At 43.9% G+C, this 24,291-nt stretch overlaps 1 protein-coding gene across 4 annotated transcripts in view; it reads left to right on the forward strand.

Moving 5' to 3' along the window:
* LOC118539727 (aldehyde oxidase) overlaps window positions 1-24,291 on the forward strand; it is an 80,211-nt gene that overhangs the window by 40,815 nt on the left and 15,105 nt on the right. For 3 of the 4 annotated variants that reach the window (XM_078071162.1, XM_036098493.2, XM_036098492.2), the window contains 8 exons: window positions 862-984; window positions 4,325-4,421; window positions 10,292-10,416; window positions 12,080-12,213; window positions 13,265-13,352; window positions 17,531-17,617; window positions 18,442-18,633; window positions 20,338-20,565. In XM_078071162.1, coding sequence (XP_077927288.1) covers window positions 862-984; window positions 4,325-4,421; window positions 10,292-10,416; window positions 12,080-12,213; window positions 13,265-13,352; window positions 17,531-17,617; window positions 18,442-18,633; window positions 20,338-20,565 — 1,074 coding nt within the window. The remainder of the gene's footprint in view (window positions 1-861; window positions 985-4,324; window positions 4,422-10,291; window positions 10,417-12,079; window positions 12,214-13,264; window positions 13,353-17,530; window positions 17,618-18,441; window positions 18,634-20,337; window positions 20,566-24,291) is intronic. The other variant, XM_036098498.2, reaches the window with a different exon arrangement.

Consider the following 24,291-nt stretch of genomic DNA (forward strand, 5'->3'; position numbering starts at 1 on the left):
TTCATGACGAGCCTGGGCGCCACCAAGGTTTGGGACAGAGATTTGCTCACTAGCAGTGTTGTGTTTTCCTTTTCTCCCTCCGTCGTCTCTGATGAGATGGGCTATGACCTTCGGGTCCTCCCTTTCCAGAAGCTTCCTCCCAGGATGGCGCTGATCCTGGTGGCAGCCACAGGTCGAGCCAAGTGACCGGCTCTCCTCGGCCCCCGCCCCAGCCCCGGTGCGCTGGCCTGGAGCTGAGTCTGCTGTGTGACGGTCACCCCTGCCCCTCGTCAGCCACTCTGCCAGGGATGGCAGCACAAAGAGCTGAGCTCCCCTGGAGCCTGGGTGTTGGTGCCCACCCACACGGCAGAAAGAAACCGCTTGAAGAGGCGGACCCCTCCAGATTGGTAGGGAGTGGTTTGGACAAGAAAGGGAACTTCTGAGGCTTATCTTGGGCAGCCACAAGACTAGTAGATCTCTGCACCATCTGCCAGCTTGTATGTGTGGGGGCCTTAACTGGGCCATCCAGATGGTCTGTACCACACCTTCCTCTCTCAAGGCTCCATCCTTGAAACAGTTCCTAGTGTGGAAACCGTACATTCTAAGGACAGGGAAGGGGTGAGGAGCCTCCATGTGCCCGGGTCAAGCTCAAGGGTCAGCCAGGGAGCACGTCTTGTCAGTGGCCTCCTCCAGCCCCGGGGCCAGCAGGCCAGCTCTGACAAATGTGCTTTTTCACCAGGGCCCTTGTAACAGCTGCACTGTGCATGTGAAGCGGTTCTGTACTGTGTGTCCGGCACTGTGCTAGTGGGAGGAGGAAAAGGGACGGAGGGCGGGGGCCTGGCGCCTGCGCTCCCTGACGACAGAAGCCTATCTGTGTTGTAGGTGTCCTGTGTGGGCCAGCTCGTCTGCGCCGTGATCGCAGAGTCCGAGCTCCAGGCAAAGCGAGCGGCCCAGCAAGTGAAGGTTGTCTACCAAGATTTGCAGCCACTGATCCTGACAATCGAGGTAATGAGTTCGAGGGCGGGGTCAGAAGAGCACATTTCCCCGGTGGAGCCGTTAAAATGCTCTTTGCCTACAGTGACAGGAAAGAAAGTCTGACTCCAAGTGATGTGCAATACGTAGGGGCTTGGTTGGCCCCGGACTACATCAGTGTTGGCACAGAACCTGGTTTTGTGCCTCTCCTCTCTGCTGCCCACAGTCCATGCCTTAGCCCCTGCAGTCACAAGATGGCAGCCAGGAGCTTCTCGTCCATGACCAGGGAGGAGAGAGCAGCACTGTCCCAGCATTCCAAGCTCCAATCCTGAGATCCAGCCTTATCAGGCCACTGAGGTCACACACCCGTCTCTGATTGGATGATTAGCCAGAGGAATGGCGGACCTGCTGGTTACTGCTGGGGGTCAGATTTCTTTGAAGTGTATGGGCCACAGTGGGGTGGGAGGGGATGGAGACGTAAAAAGAAATCTGATCCCTGGAGGGGACTGGTGGGAGGAGTGCTGCGTGGGCAGGCAGCGGTGTCCGGGACCCTGAGTTCACCGGCACCCGGACTTTCTCAGGGGTGTGCAGGAACCAGCAAGATGCTCTGTGCAGCAAATCCTGGAGACGCTCTTTAGATTCTTCAGTGCATATCTTAAATGAGTATGAGGAATAGAATCCTCTGATGCCTGTAGGTATTTTGGCCACTTACACCAATTGGAGAATTGCATTTTCTATCCTGTTTTTTAGAAAGAAGTTAGAGATTTACAGAGATTATAACACTCATCTCCATGAAATGATAGGGTGTTCTTCTGCATCCATTTCATTGGTTCTTATAATTTACTAAACAATGAAAGCATGCACGTTGGGAAAGCAGCATGAATAGATTAGATTCAGCACAGACAGACTCCATGTACTCTGGGAATACATTACCTTCACAACGAAATGAATCAGCTGTTCTCTAGGTGACTAGCGTGCCCTCTGGCAGAGAATGAGAAACTGACTTGGCTCAGACTAGTGTCTCCAGAAGAACTTGGCCTTGGTGTGTTTCCTATCATGCTGCTTTATTCCTAGAAACATAGCATTTGTGTCTGGACAGTGTCCTCAGTGTTTTAAAATTAAAATAAAATGTCAAGAAGAGAAACATACAGAAGTTAAGCTGGAGTCAAGGAGTGACAAAGCTTCCCCAATTTTCCTGGCCGGTTTCAGATTCCAGCGTTCTCTTCCCTTCTTAGTCAGATGTTGCCTGATGCATTTGCCTGCTTTATACACTCAGATCCCAGCATTTTGTTTTAGAGGTACTTCTAACTAAGAAATTATTCCTTAATTACTTCTTCATAAGGAAGTATTTACATGATACTTCATCAAAATGTTGTTTACAGTCCTTTGCCCAGTACTGGTGGCTAAATGTCTTCCCTTCCCTGCCCCCACCTGCCAGCCAAATGAATTTCCAAACAAGTAAACAGACGCCACCCTTCTCCTCGCCTGCCCTCACTCCACCTGGCAGATCCTCAGTTTGCCAGAGAAGACCAGCATCAAACACCAAACTCTGACACGTGGAGGAGAGCTGCCTCACATTTTTATCAGAGTTCAGGCTCTCCAAGGTCAGTCAACTGGATCAGGGTGGATTTAATCAAAATCTTTAGCAGGGAAATATGCCCAGCTCTGTACACATTACAGTTTTTTTTAAATCACTTTTTTGACCAAGAAATATTTGGGAAATTGTCTCAAAGTTACTCAAAAAGCAAGCAGCAAGTGAAGTGGAAAACGATTAAACTTTAAAAAATAGGATTTATAAATCTTAACTACTGTTTTCAACCTGGAATATCTGAATCTTAGATTAATAAGAAAGGCATATAAGTTCATTCTAGAAGGAACTGTGTTATCAATCTAAATAGGATACAAATAAATGTATCTCTGTCACTGGCACTGAGGTTTAACCAAGCTAATACTTTCTAGAATGTTTAACAGTTTGAGTGGGGAAACTCTATCAAAACTCTTGGCTCAAGGGATCAGGCTGATGACCATGGTGAGGAAAATATGCTCCTGACCAGAATCTCCCATCAGTCATCATGATCAACAGCATGACCATAGCTAACACACAGAGTTCACTACAGGTCAAAGCAGGTTTTAGACATTAACTCACTAAACGCTCAAAACAGTCCTGTGAGGAAAAACTGTTACTGTCTTTATTCTGATGAGGAAAGAAGAACATGGGTCACGCAGTCACACAGCTAGTCAGAAATAGAAGCAAACAACAAACCCTCCATCAAGGAACCTGGGTCCGCTGGTGGTAAAAACAAATGAACCCACTCTTTGAGTGGGGGAAATGGCAGGATCACAATACATCAGTCCTGTAAGGTATGCTGGTAGGTCTGAACATCTACTCGTGGCCAGAGGGAACCAGAGTTAGGATAATTCCTAACTGCCAGCAGGCTGGACTTTCATGGATGGCCAATAATCCACGGTAGGTAATGGTGGCAGGAGCTGGGATGGCACATTTGCCAGGGGACGCAGGGATTACAGCAAGATAAATTCCTTGAATAGCTAAGGAAACCAGCCTACATGATTGTAGCTACATCCCTGATGATGTGTACCCAGCAGTCTCCCTTCACTAGGCACCCAGAGGAAGCCGATAGGACCCAGTGCGTAAGTGGATTTGACATACCCAGGCTGGGCGGGTAATGGAATCTCACCTCCGGGGCTGGAGTCCCAGCTGCCCCACTGCCCTGCGTAAACGCTGTGCTTGTCCTCCCGAATGAGGGGCGCGGGGCTGGCTGGCAGGTCCACCATGATCCTTACCACCAGAATGTCTTCGGCTAGCACTTACTGAGCATTTATTATATGCCATGTGAGCCTTTTACGTGCCTCGTTTCGTTTTATCCACCCCACAACGCTCTTGGAGCTGTGTGCACAGCTGTGTCTCCGTGCACAGATGGGGCTCGGCAGAAGAAATACTAGGCCCCAGTCAAACAGGTAGTAAATGGAGAGAATGAACATAATGCTGACGGGGTCCAGAGTCCGAGCTCTAAACCCACGTGCTGTGTGGCCTTGGCTTCATACAGTGGGTTGTGGAATGAACAGTACAGTCTTCCTGGAAAAATATTAGTTCCATTCCGGGACCACCTTACATGCTGGGGTTTTCCTGGGCGTACTCTCTTTTGACTCGACGGGCACATTTGTACTGGCTCTGTGAGGAGTCTCTCTGAAGGCTGGTTCTTAGCTCTTCGCTGGGATTGTGCTGAATGGAAGAGCATGGGATTCCAGAGCAGGAGCAATGTTGGCCCGACTCAGATGATTCCCCACTGAGGGTGGCTACGGCCAGAGGGCTGCATCTCTGGCCCACACAGCCTCACTTTTCTGTTCTGTCCAGGAAGCCATACAGCACGGTTCCTTCTTTGAACCAGAGAGGAAACTGGAATATGGAAATGTGGATGAAGCATTTAAAGTGGTTGATCAAATTCTAGAAGGTAAAGCTTTCTGGAAAAACGTGAGGAGGGGGAAGCAGCCCAGAAGGCTTCTGAGCTTGTCTAGTTTAACGCTACCTTTGCCTTTCAGAAATCACCTAGAAATCAGCCGAGAACAGGCACTTCATTCACACATGCATTTCCCTCTGTGGGGTGTGTGTGCGTGCGTGTGCGTGTGTGTGTGTGTGTGTGTGTGTAGAGCACAGCAGGGAGGTAAAGTGGGAGGCCCAGCCCCCTATACTGTGCGCTGACCCCCTGCCCCATCATGGCCCCAGTTTTTATACGATGTCATCTCTTTTCCTGCTCATAACCACCCTGCAGATCGGGAAACAGGATCAGAGTGCTTGCAGAGCTTGAACAGTCATACAACAGCTACTAAGTGATAAAGCTGGTCATCAAATTGATAGCTTTTCTTAGCATTTCCAAAGCCCATGTTTCTTTCTCTTCCATCCTTTCTCTGACTTCTCCCTCCCTTCCTTCCAGACTTCCTTCCATCATGTATATGTGTAATTAAAATGAAATTTCTCTCTTAGAAAATAGTTGATTTGAATTTTCCAATAAAATTTTTGTAACTTTTTATTTTGAAATCATTGTAAATTTACAGAAAAGTTGCAGAAACATTAAAGAAACTCCCAGTTACTCTTAATTCAGATTCCCCGATTATTAACACTTTACTACACTTGCTTAATCAGTCTCTCTTTCTGTACACACACACACACACACATTTTTCTGAGCCATTGGAGAGTAAGTTACATGTTGGTTTACCCCTAAATACTGGTGTGTATTTCCTTAGAGTAAGAACATTATCTTACTTAAAGAATTATCAAAATCAGAACATTCACATTGACATAATATAATTACTTAATCAACAGACCTTATTCAGGTTTTGCCACTTGTCTCAGTCATGTCCTTTATAGCAGGAAAAAAAATGTACCATGGGTCTTAAATAACACATACTTTCCCCGCTCTGCTCTGCTCTCATCCATGCTAGAGAGCCATCCTTAACGCTCGCCATGCAAGGTCTACTTTACCCAGATGTGTTGCTGGGTGGGCATGGGCTTTCTGTCCCACATCTCAGGGCAGAGACTATCTCATTTGGCATTGTCTGTCTTTAAGTGAATTTCCAGGGTATTGGCGTCTAGTGCATGTTTGAAGCTACCATCACCCTAATTTTTCTCTCCAACCCTGATCCCAAGCTCAGAAGGGTCCTAAGGCATACCATCCCCGAGCGTACAGCAAGAGGTCTGGCAGGTATAACAGCCCAGCCACTTTAGTTCAAAGCCCATCATGTTTCTTAACTCCACAGCTGTGTTAAACCAGAACATGGTCACGGGCTGCCTGGATGACGTCACTTGGAAGCTGTAGAAAAGACACCTTGCGCCATCGCCCTTCCAGTATTCCCTTGGCACGCTGTCTTATCAGTGTGTGACTTGGCAGGGCCCGTCTCCCTGCTTTAAAATTATTATGAATAAAATAATCCTGATCTCAGAGATCAGTTGTGAAGATTCTAAGAGATAACATAAGTGTGCTTGGCATAGAGCTTGGCCCATAGTAGGGAGACCCATAACTGTGAGCAGTAATTTCTCCTAGGCTGAGATGTTTCTGTTGTTCTCTAGGCAGGATTTCAGTCTACTACTGAGCTAACACCCTGGCAGGTGCTCATTTAGCACACCCGGTGTTTCCCAGCACCTCCCAATGGGAGCCATTTATGAAACCTGCCTGGGGATTCCTGGAGCTGCCTCCTTTCTGGAATTCTGGAATTGGGGGACCCAGGGTAGCACAGGAATGTGCTTTTGACGAGTTTTCACAGAGCTCCAGGTGATTCTTAGGACTAGTGAAATGGGGCAAACACTCAAAGGGTGGGGCTGTTTTCTGGGAGACAAGGAGGGAGCATTTTTAGCATAAGAGATGAGGTGTGAGCATTTTGGAAATATCCATTTTTAAAGGGGTTCCTCCACTTGGACCATAGTATGTTCTTGCCTCTGTTCTTGCCATTTGTGTTTTTGTGTGAGTTCAGTTGTTTTTCTTTCCCTTGACATCTTCTTTAATCATTTAATTCAGTTAAGGAATTTATTCAGTCTCTCTCTTACTTGAATTTTAATTTGTATCCTGCCCCTTACCCTACTGATAAATACGAAAGTGATACAGGATGCTTTAAAAGGGACATTTATACCACTTTTAAGTTTTCATCTTCTTGACTCACTAGTGTGAGGTATTTTTTTTTTCTTACAATACAGTTGTCATTTGAGTTAAGAATTTTTGGCCACTTATTTCAGGAAGAGGTAACTGGAGATGATAGTTAAAACAGCACTTTGCCCCTCAGGAATATAGCTGCTCTAAGAAAAACAAATATTTAAAAGATAAACTATGTGGAGCACTAACGACATCAAGTCTTAGACTGTGTTCTTGAAGGGAGTGAGATTATTGTTTGTTTTTATTCTGTGTGAAAATATATTTGGCCCCTTCCTAGCCCTGATGTCATAGCACTGGGAGGGCATTAAAAGCCCCCATTCACAAATAAGCCAGCCGAGGCTGGGAGGCGTGTGATTGAGCAGGGATCAAACTGATCTAATTTCCCAACCCTGAGGCGAACGTCTCTCTCTACGTGATGCCACTTCTCATTTCTCTCTTTTAAAATTCCTTTAGCCAGAACGGGCTTTACCCTGGAGAGCACAGAAGGCAGTCTGTGCAGCAGGATTTGCAAGAGATCTAGGAGCCCTGAAACCGAGATTATCTTCCCCACGTCCTGTCCTACTGGGCATAACACAGATGGACTCCTGTATATCTTAATGGGTTTTCAGGCTTTAAGGGCTTCTTATTAAAATGGAAATGTGCCTAAACCCATAGTGGAATAACATTTTATCTCGGGGATTAGCTGATCAAATTAGTTGATCAAATTAGTTGAGAGCAATACCCTGAGAGGAAGAGAGGGAGGGCCCTGTGGGGGGGAGGGCTGCAGGATGGACGGCGCAATGTAACAGGGTTCTAAAACTTGGCCTGCTTTCCAGATGTGAGCAGAAAGAGCTCTAATAGTTTGTAGCTTTTCATGTGTTAAGTGAAGTAGGTATTTAACAAAATAAATTCTGAGTGGATAGGTGGGAACACTGATATGGTAAACCATGAATTTGAGCCCACTGACAAGTGGATTTTTCAATGTGCGGTCTTTGATAAAACTTTACATTAAAATTGAGATTTGAGGGGCACTGGGGTGGCTCAGTCAGTTAAGCATCTGCCTTCAGCTCAGGTCATGATCCCAGAGTCCCGGGATTGAGTCCCACATCAGGCTCCCTGCTCTGCAGGGAGTGTGCTCTCTCTCTCTCTCTCTGCCCCTTACCCTGCTCGTGCTCTCTCTCTCTCACTCTCTCAAATAAATAAATAAAATCTTTAAAAAAATAAAATTGAGATTTGAGTTTTGACATTTTAATTTTTATATTTTATAAATGAAACATAATCTCATTTTTCTGTATTTTTTCTTTATTCAGATTTTGGATAAGATAGGAAATCCAATACAAAAGATTTCTTTGGGAATCTCCCTTAAACCATCTGAAAATCACTGTTATTGGATACATTCTTAATTTTTTAAAGTTCTGCCTTTCACCTAACTAACATAATGGCTGGTCATAATTGTATTCTGGTTTTTTTTGTCTGTTTAATTTTTTTCCCCCTATCTTCCAATGGCTTAGTTGAACATTTTTCAGCACTCCATTTTGATCTATCTGTAGTATTTTTGAGTCTATCTCTTTGTCTAGTTTTTCTGCTGGTAGTTCTAGGTGTATTTTACATATATATAATATATAAATTACAATATATCTGGTAGCAACATTTTATCAGTTTGCGCATAGAAATTTGCCTTTCTTCACATCCTTTTACTCTCTCATTTGTAATAGTCTTAAAAAATTTCCTCTTTATAGTCTGAGTACTACATGAAACAATGTTAAAATTTTGCTTTCAATGCGATTTGTAAAATTCAAGAGGAGGAAGAAAGTCTGTTGTTTACCTGTATTTGTAGTCTTTCCATTGTTCTCTCTCCTTCCTGACGTTCCAAGATTCCTCTAAAAAAATCATTTCTTGTCTGTTTCAAAAACTGTCTTTAGCCATTATTTTAGGATAGGTCTGTTTAAGACAAATTCTTAGTTTCCTTCATCTAAGAATGTCTGGATTTCTTTTTCATTCTTGAAGAATATTTTTGCTGGATATAGATTTCTGAGTTTATAGGTCATTTAGCAGTTGAAGAAAGATGTTGTACCTTTCCTCTAGTCTCCATGGTTTCTGATGAGAACTCTGCCTTGTGAAGAATCTTCCCCCCTGTAGGCGAGGTAGTGTTTTCCTCTGTCTGCTTCCAAGATATTTTCTTATTTTTACTTTTCAGAAGTTTGACTCTGATGGGTCTTGGCATGGATTTCTATGGATTTATCATATTTTCAAATATTCACTCAGCTTCTCGAATCTGTAGGTTTGTGTCTTTTGCCAAGTTTAAGAAATTTTCAGGCATTATTCCTTCAAGTATTTGATGTCAGTGACCCAAATGTGCAGTCTTTTTATAGTCACACAGGGTCCTAAAGCTCTGCTCATTGTCTTTTCAGTCTCTTTTTTTCTGATGTTCAAGTTAGGCAATTTCTGTTGTTCTATATTCTTGATTACTGATTATTTCCTCTGTTGTCTCTATTCTGTTGTTGAGCTTTTTCCATTGAGCCTCTTAAATTTTGGTTGTTGTATTTCTTAGTTCTAAAATTTCCATTTGGCTCTTTTTGTATCTTCTGTTTCTTTGCTGAAATTTTCCATTCTTCCATTTGTTTTAAGTGTTTATGTAAATGCTCACTGAAGTATTTTTATGATGGCTGCTTTAAAATCCTTGCTAGATAATTCCAGCATCTGTGTCATCTTGGTGTTGACATCTGTTGATTGTCTTTTCTCATTCAAGTTGAGTTCTTGGTATAATGAGTGATTTTCAATTGTATCCTGGTCATTTGACTATTCTGTTTTAAGACTCTGGATCTTATTTAAATCTTCTATTTTACCAGAACTCATCTGACCCCATGTTGGTGGGGAAAAGGGGTTTCTGCCTTGTTATTGCTAGGTGAAGGGTGGAAGTCCAGGTTCCTCGTGTGGTTTCCAGTGATACCGCCACAATGCAAGGTTTAGGGCATCTCATTATAGCCTGACAAGGGTGGAAGTCTAGATTTTTCCATCCAACTTTTGCAGATAGGGATGGGGCCGCAGTTTTTTCACTGGGTAGTGTGGTTATTTTATAAAAATTTTCTTGCTAGGCTTCCCGTCTCTTGGTCCTTTGGCTGGAGAAAGTAGGCTTTTCTTGGGGCCTTTCTTTCTGTCTTTTCCTATTGATATTTTGGGATTGCTGGCTTCTCTGGTACCAAGTCTGGGATATATGAAGCAAACGGCAACAACAAAGAACATAACTCACTAAACTCACCATGTGTCTTTCCTTGGATCCCAAACTTCCTAGCTGGTCTGCCTTCTCTCTACCTTTCAGAGTCTTATATTTCTTTTGCATATAAATAAATAAAGTTGTGTGCTGTACTTAGTAGAAGGAAACAAGAGAAGTGCATTACTCCATCTCATCTTGGACCAGAAATCTCCTTTCCATAGTGTTCTGACTGACTCTAGAATGTCGCACACCTTTTCCTAGAACTCTGTGACCTACCATACTGGGAGACCTGACAGATACCCATACAGAACTCTGCTTCAAATCTGCAGATATAATGAAAGCCAAGTGTTCGTGGCCCTTAACTGTGTAGCTTGCTGTCCTAGCAATAGCACTGTTGGTGGAATTTCTCAGTAATGGGATAACAGCTGGGGAATTCTACCTGTTCTATCTGAAAGCCTCCTTGACTCTGTGTACTTTCCTATAACAGGTGAAATACATATGGGAGGTCAAGAACATTTTTATATGGAAACCCAAAGCATGCTTGTTGTTCCCAGAGGAGAGGATCAAGAAATCGATGTTTATGTTTCTACACAATTTCCCAAATACATACAGGTAACATGGGGCCATTGCAGAGGAGAGGTGGCTAAATGGTTTCTGCTGGCAAAATATACCAAGAGCAATTAGAGACAAAAATGTCACTGCAGGAACTGAAGGAATTTGGAGTACTAACAGCCCTATCCATTTGGGTATTAATAGCTGTACAATTTCAGAGCTTTTAAGATAATGTTATGAAAGTAGGCACCTTTTGTTTGTGGATTTATAACTTCAGAACCAGTTATGGAGTCAGCAGATCTCTTTTGCTGTACTCTTGGCATTGTTAAGAATACAAAAGGAAAAAGAGGAAAGCCTGCCCTCCAAAGATTATAAGTACCCAACTCTCATGAAGCAGTTAGGAAATGGTATTGGACAGAATGGAACTTAATACTTAATCAGCTAAGTCAGAATTTATTCAGACGGAAGAATTAAGAGAAAAGAGGGTTTGCTGAGGGCTAGAATCATCCAGAAAGTCCATGAAGATGAAGTCTTCAGTTTGGATTTGTAATGAGAATGAGGTTTATCTAGATGGTGAGAAGAGAGGCCATTTCTAGGCAATTCCACACCAAGATCAAATGCCACTCCTTTATCATTCATTCATTCATTCACTCATTCTTTCTGTAAACACATATGGCCTCTATCCTGTATACCAGGCAGCATGCATGTAAGAAAGCTGGCACAAAGACTGCCCAAGCTGGCATCAGGGATGCATTCAGGAGTGGCTAGTTGAAACATCAGGGTGAAAGCAAGGGGAACAAAGCAAAGGGGTTGATTCAGTAGGTCATACAAGCCGATGTTATTACCAGAGCAGGTAGAAATGTGGGAATGTGTGGACTGAGGCCTTTTAGAAGCTGGAACATTAAGAAGGGTCAGGTGAGTCCCATTCCATTCCTGTCTGCTACTCACTCCCTATGTGATTTTGGGCCCATTGCTTCATCCCCCTGGGGCTCCACATCCAGAAACATGAGTTGTTAAGATTAAATGACCTCCCAACATTAGGATGGCAAGGAAGAGCAAAACCTGCATCCAGGGAGGACCCACAGGTCAACTCAGCAATAATCCAGATGGGAGGTGAGAAATTTCTCCAGTGGAGACAGCAGAATGTGGGAAAAAGATCCAGTCTGAGAGACGTGTGCAAGGCCTCAAAATCTCGCTGCTTCAGGAAATGTATCCCAAGGGATTAGTATGTAAAGGATACTTTGGTTATGGTTCATAGGGGAATTTTTCAAAAATTTATTAGCACAGGGGTGCCTGGATAGCTCAGTCGGTTATGCATCCAACTCTTGATTTCGGGTCAGGTCATGATCTCAGGGTTGTGGGATTGAGTCTTGCATTGGGTTCCATGCTGGGTGTGGAGCCTGCTTAAGATCCTCTCTCTCCCTCTGCTCCTCCCACCCCCACACTCCCCTCATGCTGTCTCTCAAAAAAAATTATTAGCACAAAAATATCCCATTGATACTGAAAGGACTACTTAATGATAGTTCTTGCAATGTCATAATAGCTAAATGCCACTGAGATCAGTTGTGGATGTATGCTTAGGTTATTGGCAACTGTCCTGTTATTTAGTATAACTACACAGTTTCTGTATTGTGTGCAACATTTTGAAATCAAAACGTGTAAAGGCTGCCCCACTCCCTTGCTGCAGATGGATCAGATTAATGGGAACTATTATCATTCACAGGACATAGTTGCTTCGACCCTGAAGCTCCCAGCTAACAAGGTCATGTGTCATGTAAAGCGAGTTGGTGGGGCTTTCGGGGGGAAGGCTTTCAAAACCGGCATCCTGGCAGCCATCACTGCGTTTGCCGCCAACAAGTAAGTGGAGAAAATCTGCTAAGTAGACTAAAAATAAAATGAAGTCATGCTGTGCATTCTCAATATTGGGGTTCAGGAGAAAGAATTTGGGTTAAGATTATTTAAAATCACATATGGTATACAAATACACAAAGCTGCCATTTTATTACAACTTTTTAATCTTATATTGTCATACCAGATACTAAGAACCAAAGTGAGACTCAATTACTGAAAAGAATGAAAGCCACAGTAAAAATACCTGAAGAGTAGACAGAAACAAGTCCCAAATGGATGGTGGTTACTTGTCCTTAGCACCTGTATGTGTATATAGGTCAGTTCAATGGTTTGAAAAAAGTTCAATCTTTTATAAATATGTATAACACACATATATAAAATCCTTTATGTGTATTTATATATAATAATTGCTATATTATATATGCTATATAATATAGATATTAAATATATAAATAAATGTGTTCATACATACATTTTCTTGATTTAAATGGAGATTTTTGCTTTTGTGGATGCTTACCTTTATTTACATTGCCATTTCCCTTTAAGGATCTCAAAACATTACCATAGGAAATTGTCTTTGGAGCAGGCACATGTAGAAGGCTTTGATTTCTTTGCTGAATAATATAAGTCAGTTTCTGTATCCCATGAAGCAAAATGACCTTCATTCCAGATCTGTCCTTTCAGGGAGCACTCGGTAATCAGAAACCACCTGAGTTCCTCCATTTGTAATCAAGTCTATAATGTGGTCTTGGGACCATTTCCCTATAGCAGAGGTTGTTATCACAATGGGAAATACTCCCAAAGCAATACCCTAGAGCCCCTGACACCCAAGACCCTCCCTTGCATAAGTAGCGAATGCCAGGCATTGTACCCTGACCCAAAGGGAGGGGAGGCCACTGTGCATGCCTGAGATCAGGACAGCCCCAGGGCAGTAGTTCTGTTGTCCTGTAATGTATGTGGATTGGCATCCACTCCAGCTCTCGCTGAGAGTTATATAATCCCCAGATAGTAGCTCTTTGGTATACAGTTTACCACTCTTTCTTTTTTTCTGCTTTAGACATGGTCGTGCAGTCCGCTGTGTTCTGGAGCGAGGAGAAGACATGTTAATCACTGGAGGCCGCCACCCTTACCTTGGAAAGTACAAAGTGAGTAGAAGAAGAGTGGGGATGGAAAGGATTTATGTTATCAAGATAACATTGCATGGTTGCAGAGGGCAGCGTTGGGCTGCTCTCTCCTGGGGACTAACAATGAGCAAATCAACAAACCCTGCTTCTGTTTAACTTTCTATTCCTTGTGCTCACTGATTATCGGCTGGTTCACATCTGCTTTACTCAGGGAGCACTTGGTAATCAGAAACCACCCGAGTTCCTCCATTTGTAACCAGTCTATAATGTGGTCTTGGGACCATTTCCCTATAGCATTTGTAACCAATCTATAATGTGGTCTTGGGACCATTTCCCTATAGTGAAAAAGTACTAACTGGATTTGGCTGATACAGAGTGAATGACTGGAAAACATGTGAGTATATATACATCTATGAAAGTAGATCTGATAACCGGACTACTTCCACATTTTCTTAAAAATAGAATAATTCCCAATAGTGTTCTGTGAAATTGCAATTATTTGCCAACAGTTTCCTCATTTTTCAATATATAAAGGTTATTTCTATAAAACTCTGTCCCAGAAATTCCTAGGAAAATTTCCATAGCAGAAAATAATTATTCTTTTGCTTTATAAGAAATAAATTAACTTGTCAGAATGGATTAACTGCCATAATAAATAACTAAAAACTCTCAGGGGCTTAAACCTGTATTGTGTTATTTCTTGCTCAAGTAACAGCTCAGTATAATCAGCAGGGGTTGTGGAGAAGGGGAGAGGAGAGGACTCTGCTCCGAAAAATTATTCAGAGACTTAAACTTTTTCCATCCAGTAGTGCCACCATCATCCCCTCAGACTGCATCATGTGGTATGGAAGTCACAAGGCTCGTATGGCTATTCACGTGTAAATTTAAATTAACTAAATTAAATAAAACAGAAAATTCAGTTCCACAGTTGCATTAGCTGTATTTCAAGTGCTCAGTAACTACATGTGTCCAGTGGCTGCCATATTGGACATGTAGATATAGAACATTGCCATCATCTCGGAAAGCTCTATTGTAGAGCACACCTTAGGGACTCTGAGTCCTTCACTGAGTCTTCTGCAGAGGACAGAACACAAGGAAAGAGGGAGAACATGGAGTGTTGTGTGTGGGGTGTTTTAGGCACCAGGTGTGTTAAATGTGGGCCTTGCTTCTGTTCACGTGTGTTGAGCCAGGACTTTGTCACCTAACTACGAGGGTGGTTGGGCAACGTAGTCTTCCATGTGCCCAGGATGAAAGATAACAACATCTGTTGAACACAGCATCATCTCCCCCACAACTGGTGTACCTGCATACATATTTTTAGGAGATAATGGATGTATTTATTTCAACTCACGTTCACTCTGAGCTATGTTTTGAATTTGATTTAGTTTAACAAAGATTTATCAGAGTGAACTTTGTTCTGACAGAGACTACATTTTAGGGAATGAGGGGAAATAAAACTTACACATATGAAGTCATCATGAAAACATAATGTCAGGTTAAAAGATGAGATGCACGTGGTAATCCTATGAGGAGAGAGGAATATGGGTTGCAGTATGTTCATGAGACATCTTAGAGAAGGTGAAACATAACGGGCCTTCAAGAACAGATGGGCAGAAAGAAGACATATGGGTGGTGGGAATAGTAAGAGCAAAAACACAGAGGAGGGATCAACATGGCATGTTTGATGGGGGTGGCGGTAAGGAGAGAGGGCAAATTAGAATACACAGTAATTACTGAGGGCTGGTGGAAAATAAGGTTGGTTAGGTTAAGTGATGCCAGACTGAGAGAGGCCTAGAGTTTCAGGATGGGGGTTGAAATTTGATCTTGTAAGAAAGAGTAGGACTGGGTAGATCCTTGATCAGTCAAGTGTCATAACCAAACACAGGTGCATTGGGGAAGGTAATATGATGGCATTGGGCAGGATGGCCCAGGGAGGAGAGAGGGCGGAGGCAGGCGAACCATTAGGAAGCAGCTGAAGCATTCAGACATGAAGTATTTTGGGTCTGAGCTGTGATAGTAAGATGTAGAAGAAATGAGTCCAAGAGCCATGGTAGTATAAAATAAAATAGGAGTTGGTGGCAAACTTGGCAAAGAACAAGGGAGAATAAAACCAGAAACATGACTTGGAGGTTTCTAGGAGAAAGCACCAAGTTGGAAGGAGGAACCAATCTGGAAGAACAATGATGGATCTTGTTCCTTCACCAATATGGTTCCTTGTACTTCACCAATATGGAACCTTATTAAAAGGACTTGTTACAGCTACAGAAGCCTTAAGCATTGTGGTGATTATAATTATGAGAAAATGATGCTTTCTGATGTAAAGACAAAAGATGATATTAATAACACTTATAATAGTAATATTAATAATTTATATTTAGAACACTTGCTGTGTTTCAGTCACTCACCTGTAATTTTCTATGCATTATTTTCTTTATTGCCATTTCGCAGATAGGTTATAGAGCTTGCCTAAGATCACAGAACTAGTTAAGTGGCAGAGCCAGAACTCAAACTTCTGGAATTCATAGGCCGTGCCCTTGACTACGACTTTGGTTTGAATTTGGTTCCATTCAACAAAAATCACAAAGTGAACTCTAATAAGTTCAGAGATACTGAAGCAGAGTGCAGATGGAAAGCATGGATATTGGATACATATGAATCACAGAAAAGATATTTATGTAAAAGACCTCGAGTAGCACCGAATGCTGCTGAGAGTTTTCATCAAATTGGGACCTCTGAGAAAAATGTGCTGAGTCCATTCAGAGCAGGCCACCAGATTCGGAGATTAGAAGATGAGGTGGCCTCGGGGGAGAAAGTTCAGGTAGAAACGTGGAGCCAGAATTCAAGGACTTGTGGCAAGAAAGGGAGGTTACGAACTATGCGGTTGATTTGCTTTCAGAGGAAAGAAAAGGGTTGGTAGAACAATAGTGATGAATTTTCCAGGAGGGGTTTTTGTTTGGTTTGCTTTTATATCTTTCTCTACACTTACTTTCTCCTTTTTTAAATTATTTTCAGTTGTGGCAGAATACACACAACATAACATTTACTGTCTTACCCGCGTTTAAGTGTAGTTTGGTGGCATTAAGCACGTTCACATTGTTGCACAACCATCATCACCATCCATCTCTGGGATTCTTCTCATCTTGTAAAACTGAAACTTGGCACCCACTAAGCAATATGTCCCCATTTCTTCCACCCCAGCAGCCCCTCAGAAGCCACCATTCTACTTGCTAGGAATTGGACTACACTAGGTGCCTGATATAAATGGAATCGAACAGTATTTATCCTTTTGTGACTGGCTTATTCCACTTAACATAAGGTCCTCAGAGTTCATCCATGTTATAGCAGGTGTCAGAATTTCCTTCCTTTTTAAGGCTGAATACTATTCCATTGTATGTACCACATTTTTTCGATCCATTCATCCATTGATGGACATATGGGTTGCTTCTACCCCTTGGCTATTGGGAATAATGCTGCTGGGAACATAGCTGTACCAACAGCTCTTTGGGACCCTGCTTTTAGTGCTTTCAGATAAATACTCAAAAGTGGGATTGCTGGATTATATTGCTATTTTTAATTTTTTGAGGAACGGCCTACTGTTTTCCACAGCAGCTCCACCATTTCACATTTCCACCAACAGTGCACAAGCAGTCCAATTTCTCCACATGCTCACCTACACTTATTATTTTCAGTTACTGGCTGGTTGCTTGGTTGTGTTTTTATAGTAGCCAGAATTCTAATGGATGTGAGGTGGTATCTTGTGATTTTGATTGGCATTTCCCTAATGACTAGGGATGTTGAGCATCTTTTCATGTGTTGATTGGGCATTTGAATACTGTCTTTGGAGAAATGTCTATTCAGTCAGGTTGGGTTTTTTGTTGTTGTTGTAGGAGTTCATATACATACTGGATATTAACCCCTTATTAGATATATGATTTGAAAAATTTTCTCCCGTTCTCTGGTTTGCCTTTTCACTCTGTTGATTGTGTTCTTTGATATATGGAAGTTTTCAATTTTGCTGTCGTCCAATTTATCTATTTTTGTTGTTGTTGCCGGTGCTTTTGTCATATCTAAGAAAGCATCACCAAATCCAATTTCATGAAGCTTTCTATCCATGTGAGGAGGACTTCCAAGTGACAAAGTAAAATGTAGAGAGACATGGTCCCCAGCACCAGCATTAAAGATCAGTTCTCTTTTCCTAGGCTGGGTTCATGAACGATGGCAGAATCTTGGCCCTGGATATGGAGCATTATAGCAATGGAGGCGCCTCCCTGGATGAGTCATTACTTGTAAGTGCTTTAAGAAGCAAGTTCACATTCTGGAAAGTATTACATAAAATGATACAATTTAGAAGCTGTTCAATAGTTAAATAATATTTTAATAAATAAATAAAGACCCACATTGCAGGGATAGCCATGTGTTACTTACTGGTGCCCCCAGAGTGAGCCCAGAGATACTGGCTAAGTCTGTGTCTGTATATTATCGCCATGTTTCCCGTACTTAGAGTTCTTTTCCCAAATGCAAGCATTAGACCTCACCCACGGCTCTGTTGACGTTCTGGCCTGGATCATTCTTTGTTGTGGGGCTGTCCTGTGCATGGTAGGATGTCGGGCAGCATTCTTGGCCTCTATGACTAGATGTCAGTGACACAGTACCTTCTAGTCTCAACAACCAAAAGTGTCTCCAGACATTACCAGGGAAGACAGAGGACAAAATCACCCCTGGTTGAGAACCAGTGCGTTAGACCAAATACCAAAACATTTTTTTTCATGCTCTGTGGGATATTTTATTCATTACATTCTGTAGACCCAGTCTTTAGAGCCTATGAATGCCTCAAAGTCTTTGGCAGATGTCTGAAACCTGGGGAAAAAATGCATTAGCCCTAAAATATGAAAATAAAAAATGATGATTTCAAAAGAAAAATTATTCAAATCCTTAAAAATTATTTTATAACAAAAATTCTTTTAATTTAGGACATGGATCTATTCTAGCATGTTTGATGTGATGTAGAGAGGGTTGGTCATTTCCTGCCTGGTTTTGGTCTTAGGTCTCAGGAGGGCAAAATAGGTATGGAAGGATGAGAATCTGATCACACCAACTCTGGATTTCCCAGGTGATGGAAATGGGACTTCTGAAAATGGAAAACGCTTACAAGTTTCCCAACCTGCGCTGCCGGGCGTGGGTGTGCAGAACAAACCTTCCATCCAACACAGCTTTGCGTGGCTTTGGCTTTCCTCAGGCGGGGCTCATCACTGAGTCCTGTATCACCGAAGTGGCAGCCCGGTGTGGTCTGGCCCCTGAGAAGGTACGGCTAAACTAGTCTCTCACACACAAGACATCAGGCTCCAGGGCAGGGAGGACCATCGGGGGTCGTTCAGGTTGAGGAGTTTGGATCCAGAGGGGCTAAATGATGTGCCCGAGGTAACCCAGCTAACTAGTTAAGACAGAGCCTGGACTCCAAAGTTCAGTGATCCTACTCAGGCTCTTTCCCAAAAATCCTGGAGACAGAGGATATTGAAGAGGGAGCTTTGGATTCCAGCTCATTCATTGAGAAGTCTCCATCGGCCAGGGATATAACTGCTGCCAACGAGTTCTGTCAAGCCCTTCTTTTTTCTGCTTCCTGGACGTCTCAGGCAGCTGTCAGAAAGTTTCAGTCATTTCAGTTACTAAAATAGTTTCCTTTCTGTTCCTGAAGTCTCGGTCCCAGTTTCATTCATTAACAAGCTCTGTTCCCCCCCACCCCCATGCCTCTTGCACTCAGAATCCTGGAGCCAAGTTAGGGTGGGGAGACACGGCGTGCTTCCCCCGCCTGCCCCCCGCTCTGTGCCTTCTGCTGTGCCGTTGGGGCAGAGAGGGAGAGGAGGACCAGAGGGAACAGCCTCTGCCCAGCGAGCTCTCGGCCCTTCCTTGCTGAGATGCGGCCACTTTTCAAGTATGTTTCTGTGGGCTCCATTTCTGCTAGCTCTCTCACAAATGGACAGCCTCTGTGAGGGTGGGTTACATTTCCAGCCGCCCTCAGCTGGTACCTCCGGCAGGTTTCCTCATGCCTGTTTGCCCCGTGCTGCAGCAAACCTTGGAAAGCCCCAGTCCCCACTTCATCTGCCTTCCTTCTTTCCATTCAATATTAGAATCGGTGGCCCTAGGCAGGAGCCATTTTCTTTATGTCTCTTGAACTCCTGGGGGTCCCTGCTCCTCCCTTCTGGTCGTCTCAGCACAGCCTCCTTCCCAGATGTGCTGGCGCCTTTGGTAGCATAGGGAGAATTAGATAATGACCTCCCTCCACCCCTGGGGAAGTTGGAGCAGAAAACAGCCACCCTTAAAAAAACACCGCCTTCCCTGGGGCACCTGATGGCTCAGTTGGTTAAGCATCCGACTCTTGGTTTCAGCTCAGGTCATGATCTCAGGGTCAAGCGATCGAGCCCCAAGTCAGGTTTCGTACTCAGCATGGAGTCTGCTTGAGATTCTCTCTCTCCCTCCCTCTGCCCATCCTGCTCGTGCTCGCTTGCTCACTCGCTCTCTCTCTCATAAATAAATAAATAAATCTTAAAAAAAGAATCTTAATTTGTTCTTCATCCTAGTTATCTGTTTAAACATAACCAATAACTAGGATGAGCAGTCTTATCTTGCCACAGCATCTGAACAATCCAAATTGTGTAGATCATGTAGCCTGGAAGTTAAATTCAGGATTACCTTTCAACAGATGTTCACAAATGCAACTCGAATTAGAGGAATCTACAGTGTACCAGGACTATACTGAGTTATATAAGAAATATAATGAAAGGATGCCTCCCTTTGAACTTATATCAGAGCAGCATAGAAAGCATGTTAAGTGCTAACATATTAGATAGAGGCTTCAGGTAGAGAAGGCTTCAGGAAGGGCTTCAACAAGGAGTAAGTGGAACTCAGTTTGGGCCTGATGGGATGAGCAGAACTTGACTAGGAGGACAGTAGATGGAAGAGACTACATCTGTTGCCTCTCCTCCCGTTTTGATCTCCTTTTCTTTTATAGGTCCGAATGATAAACATGTACAAGGAAATTGATCAGACACCCTACAAACAAGAGATTAATGCCAAGAACCTGATTCAGTGTTGGAAAGAATGTATGGCCATGTCTTCCTACTCCCTAAGGAAAGCGGTCGTGGAAAAATTCAACTCAGAGAATTATTGGAAGAAGAAAGGGTTGGCCATTATACCCCTGAAGTTTCCTGTTGGCCTTGGCTCAGTTGCTATTGGTCAGGTCAGTTCTCCAAACAGACCAATCAGAAGGTGTTGGGGAAACTTGCTGTGAAGGTGGATTAGCCATAGGGTTGCAATGCCTGTTTGTAAACCTTCCCCAAAGCTGTCCTCCGTCAAGCTAGCTTTTCTCCAGAGGAGATAAGAGCTCCTTTGCAGGAATCCCCAGGGTTAGTGACAAGCATTCTTGCTGGGAAATCGGGAGAGCTGGTATCTGCTTTTGGTCCTGGCATTAAGCAACTGAGTCAACTTGCTCTGGGCCCAGATCACTCAAGTATGAAGTAAGATGGTGGGATAGATGACTGCCAGCACTCCTCTTCCAGCCCCTCTGTGCTGCAGTGTCACTGGACCATGAAATAGAAATGGGAAGCTGCACAGCATTTGGCTTTTGGAGGGTGGGATAAACTAAACCCAGAAGAGTAACTCATTTAAATAATTTTTTTAAAACAGAATTTTAGAAATTTGCTCCCTTCTTAGCTGTTAAAAATGTGAAGAAATTTGTTCTTGTAGTTTCTTCAATTGATTAAATAAATTCCCTGCTTGTTTTTGTTTGCTAAATCCCACTTGGTGCGTGCATCTGCCCCCTCATTCTTGAATGAAACGTACCCGAACAGCTGGTGGTCTGCGCTGTTCTAGCTCACTCTACAGCAGTGATGTGGGACCCTTGTTATCTACGTTCTTACACATACGTTTGCGTATGCATACATATATGTAGAGAAGATGGCAGAGCCCTCAAAACTGTGGTCACTCCCCTTTGCAGAATTCACACCTTCCCCTGAGCTATGAAGAAGGAATGGCAGGTGCTTTGAGTAATGACAGATTAGGGATAAATGGGAGTGGAGCTGTGAGGAGCACTAGTAAGTATGCTGTGTGTAGAGGGAGAAGAGGAGGCCCCCCCAAAAAAATGGGCAGGAAGGTTCTTCCTTCATTCGCATGCTGATCCATTCACCTAACCATCCTGGCTCAACTGTGGGTATGATCATGAGAATGTTCCATGCTTGCTTAGACTAGTAGTAGCTCAGAGGAGCATCGTAACAATACAAGTGGTAGTCTCTTTTGCAGCCGTCCCATTCCTCGCCTGTTTGTGACAGCAGAAACAACACAGAGACATTTAGTCATCTGCACACAATTTACCCAGATGAGGGAGACAGTCAAGAGGCTGTGGTAGAGGAATAAAGATTATTCAGAAGGAGGGGAGAGGAGAAAACCACCACTAGGAAAGTGTTAGTGAGCAGTGAGTCCTGGTTTGAGGGTTAGACTGATTAGCGGGCAGCTAACGAAGACATGAGTCTGGTCCATCTGTCCCTGAGCAGACCAGTCAGGACCCCTGGGTAAAATAGTCCCTGTTGTTTACAGATCTCCTGGCAACCCCAGGACATAACCGTGGTAGATGCGGTAGGCTGTCTCTAGTTAACTGTTGCCCTTACCTAAATCTGGTCTCCAGAGTAGACCAGACCTGGCCCATTTCCCATATCAGAAATTTCTCAAAAATTTTTTATCTAAGAAATAATGATAATTACTGAGCACCCCTTTTAGATTTTATCTCATTCAACCCTCAGGACAACCTATAAGATTTGTAGCCTCATTTAGTGGTGAGGAAACTGAGGTTTCAAGAGCTAAAATAACCTGCCTGAAGCCCCACATCTAGAGAGTGGGGGACTAGGGCTGGAGATTCGTGTCTGAGAGGCTCCGGGAGCAGTATTTTCTCAGCTCCATCAAGCTGCCCCTCCGTGGCACCATTTGGTGGGAACTGAGGTGGGATTCAGCTCAGCCGGGAGGAAACCAGACCACAGCCAGCAGTACGACTTCATTCTCAGACCACCAGCCCTACCCGTCTTCCCCGGAGACCAGCGTCCATGCTGGAAACATTGGTGTAGGGCCGAATCGAGGAGTCCAATCGGGCAAGCTGCTCCGTGGAAGCCGTGTGCCAAAAGGCGATCCTGAAGCAAACCAAACAGAGGAGGGAAGGAACTAGGAAGGTTATCAAAAGGCCCAAGGCTGGGGGATTCGTAATGCCCCACTTCACCTTCGTTGGATAGGTATGATTCTGTTTTATAGAAGGAGAACCTGAAGCCCATAGGCGTTCACTCTCTGGCCCAAGGATATCCAGCTATTGAGCCACAGAACGTGAGAGTGGACTTTGAGACGGTCTGGTCACATGTCTTCATCCTCCCGTGCCATCTCCCTGAGCAGGGGCAGCCCCTGTGCCTGCGACAGCTGAGGGGCTCACACATACCTCCCCTCCGATGTATTTAAGGACTAGCCCCGGGACACGGAAGAGCAGACAAGACCTAATTAAGCTCTGCATCCCCAGTACCTTAGCATGGCGCCCGACACAGGGTGGAAACTCAAATGCTCCAGTGGCTGAGACATTTTGGGAATCCGTGGAACGAAAGCAAACTGCTCACCAACCCTGGCAGCCCCTGCTGGATGATTTAGATTTCACAGACTAGGTCCCCGATCTGTGTCGGAGAACCATCTGTTCTCATGCTCCAGTCGTGCCAATTTCACAGATGAAGCTTTGCAGAATTTTCCTTTGTGGCAGTAACAGTGGACCCTCCGGTGGTGCCACTTAACTGAACCAGATTTGATATTTTCAGTGCCCCGAGGGGATGGCAGCAGCACAGGGAACAAATTCCTCAGCAGTCCCATGCGGGCGGAGCCCCGTGGCCAGCAGGGTCACGCATGGAGGAACTGCACAAGCCACTGGGATTGTGGCTCTGGGACGTGTGGCAGCTACAAATTCCCACAAGCAACTTCTGAATTGCTTGCAGAGCCAAGGAGGCCAAATACAGACTTTAAAAGCTTCAGAAACAGATCAAATCGCTGTAGACTTTTATTGGGCGCTCACTATGTGTGAGATACTATGTTGCATTCCAAGGATGCCTTAGGACATGGCCCTTCCTTTCAGGGGGCTTCCATTCTAGCAGAGAGCAATAAAGTGGCAGAGAATGGAGCCCGGAGCAGCCCTTGCAGCCATCCCTCGGCATCTGATGAGCAGCTGGGGCAGCCAGCACCAGGCTATCTGTAGGGGATGCCACTCCCTAGCTTTACTATTTTGAGAACAAATGGTCGGGATCACAAGATGGCATCTCCAGGAGTGATGAGTGAACAAACAGTAAAACACTCTGCTGCATCCTCCCAAGTCTCTTGGGCATGATTATCATGGCAACAATGCCTTCCTCAAGGTTCTAAGATTCTCCTTTGGGCTGAGAAAGGTTATTCCTATGTCCCTATTTGACCAATACATCCCTAGGGTACACCTGCTGACCCAGGTAACTAGAGCCCATTTTCACTGTCAGTGTCTTAGAAGCTTCTGTTTCACTGGAGTCATGTAAACCTTTGGGTATCCATAAAGAGGCAGTCCTCCAAGTGTGGCTCATGGCCCACAAGTGGCAATAAAAGTTCTTCTGGTCATCAGAGAATCGATCAAGGAATGTAGTTCATTCCTTAGGTGCATCTGGTGATTGTCATGCAATTTCATTGACTTTCACTTATGACCAGGGTTGTTTATAGGTAATCTGAGTAATGAAGGTTTACTAAAATTTTTGCTTCATTGTATACCTATTCGCTTGTTACTAGAATTTTCTGAAGACCCTGCCTTTACAAATCCTAGGTTTTTGTGCCATGCTGCCTACAAGCTTAGATATTAAGAAACTAGCTGACAGGGCTTTAAGTCACCCCTTGCTGGCCCAGACCACACCTATGAGGTTAGCATTTCCCAGTTGAA

The sequence above is a fragment of the Halichoerus grypus genome, chromosome 4, assembly GCF_964656455.1.
Source record: "Halichoerus grypus chromosome 4, mHalGry1.hap1.1, whole genome shotgun sequence".
In the NCBI taxonomy this organism is placed as follows: domain Eukaryota; kingdom Metazoa; phylum Chordata; class Mammalia; order Carnivora; family Phocidae; genus Halichoerus; species Halichoerus grypus.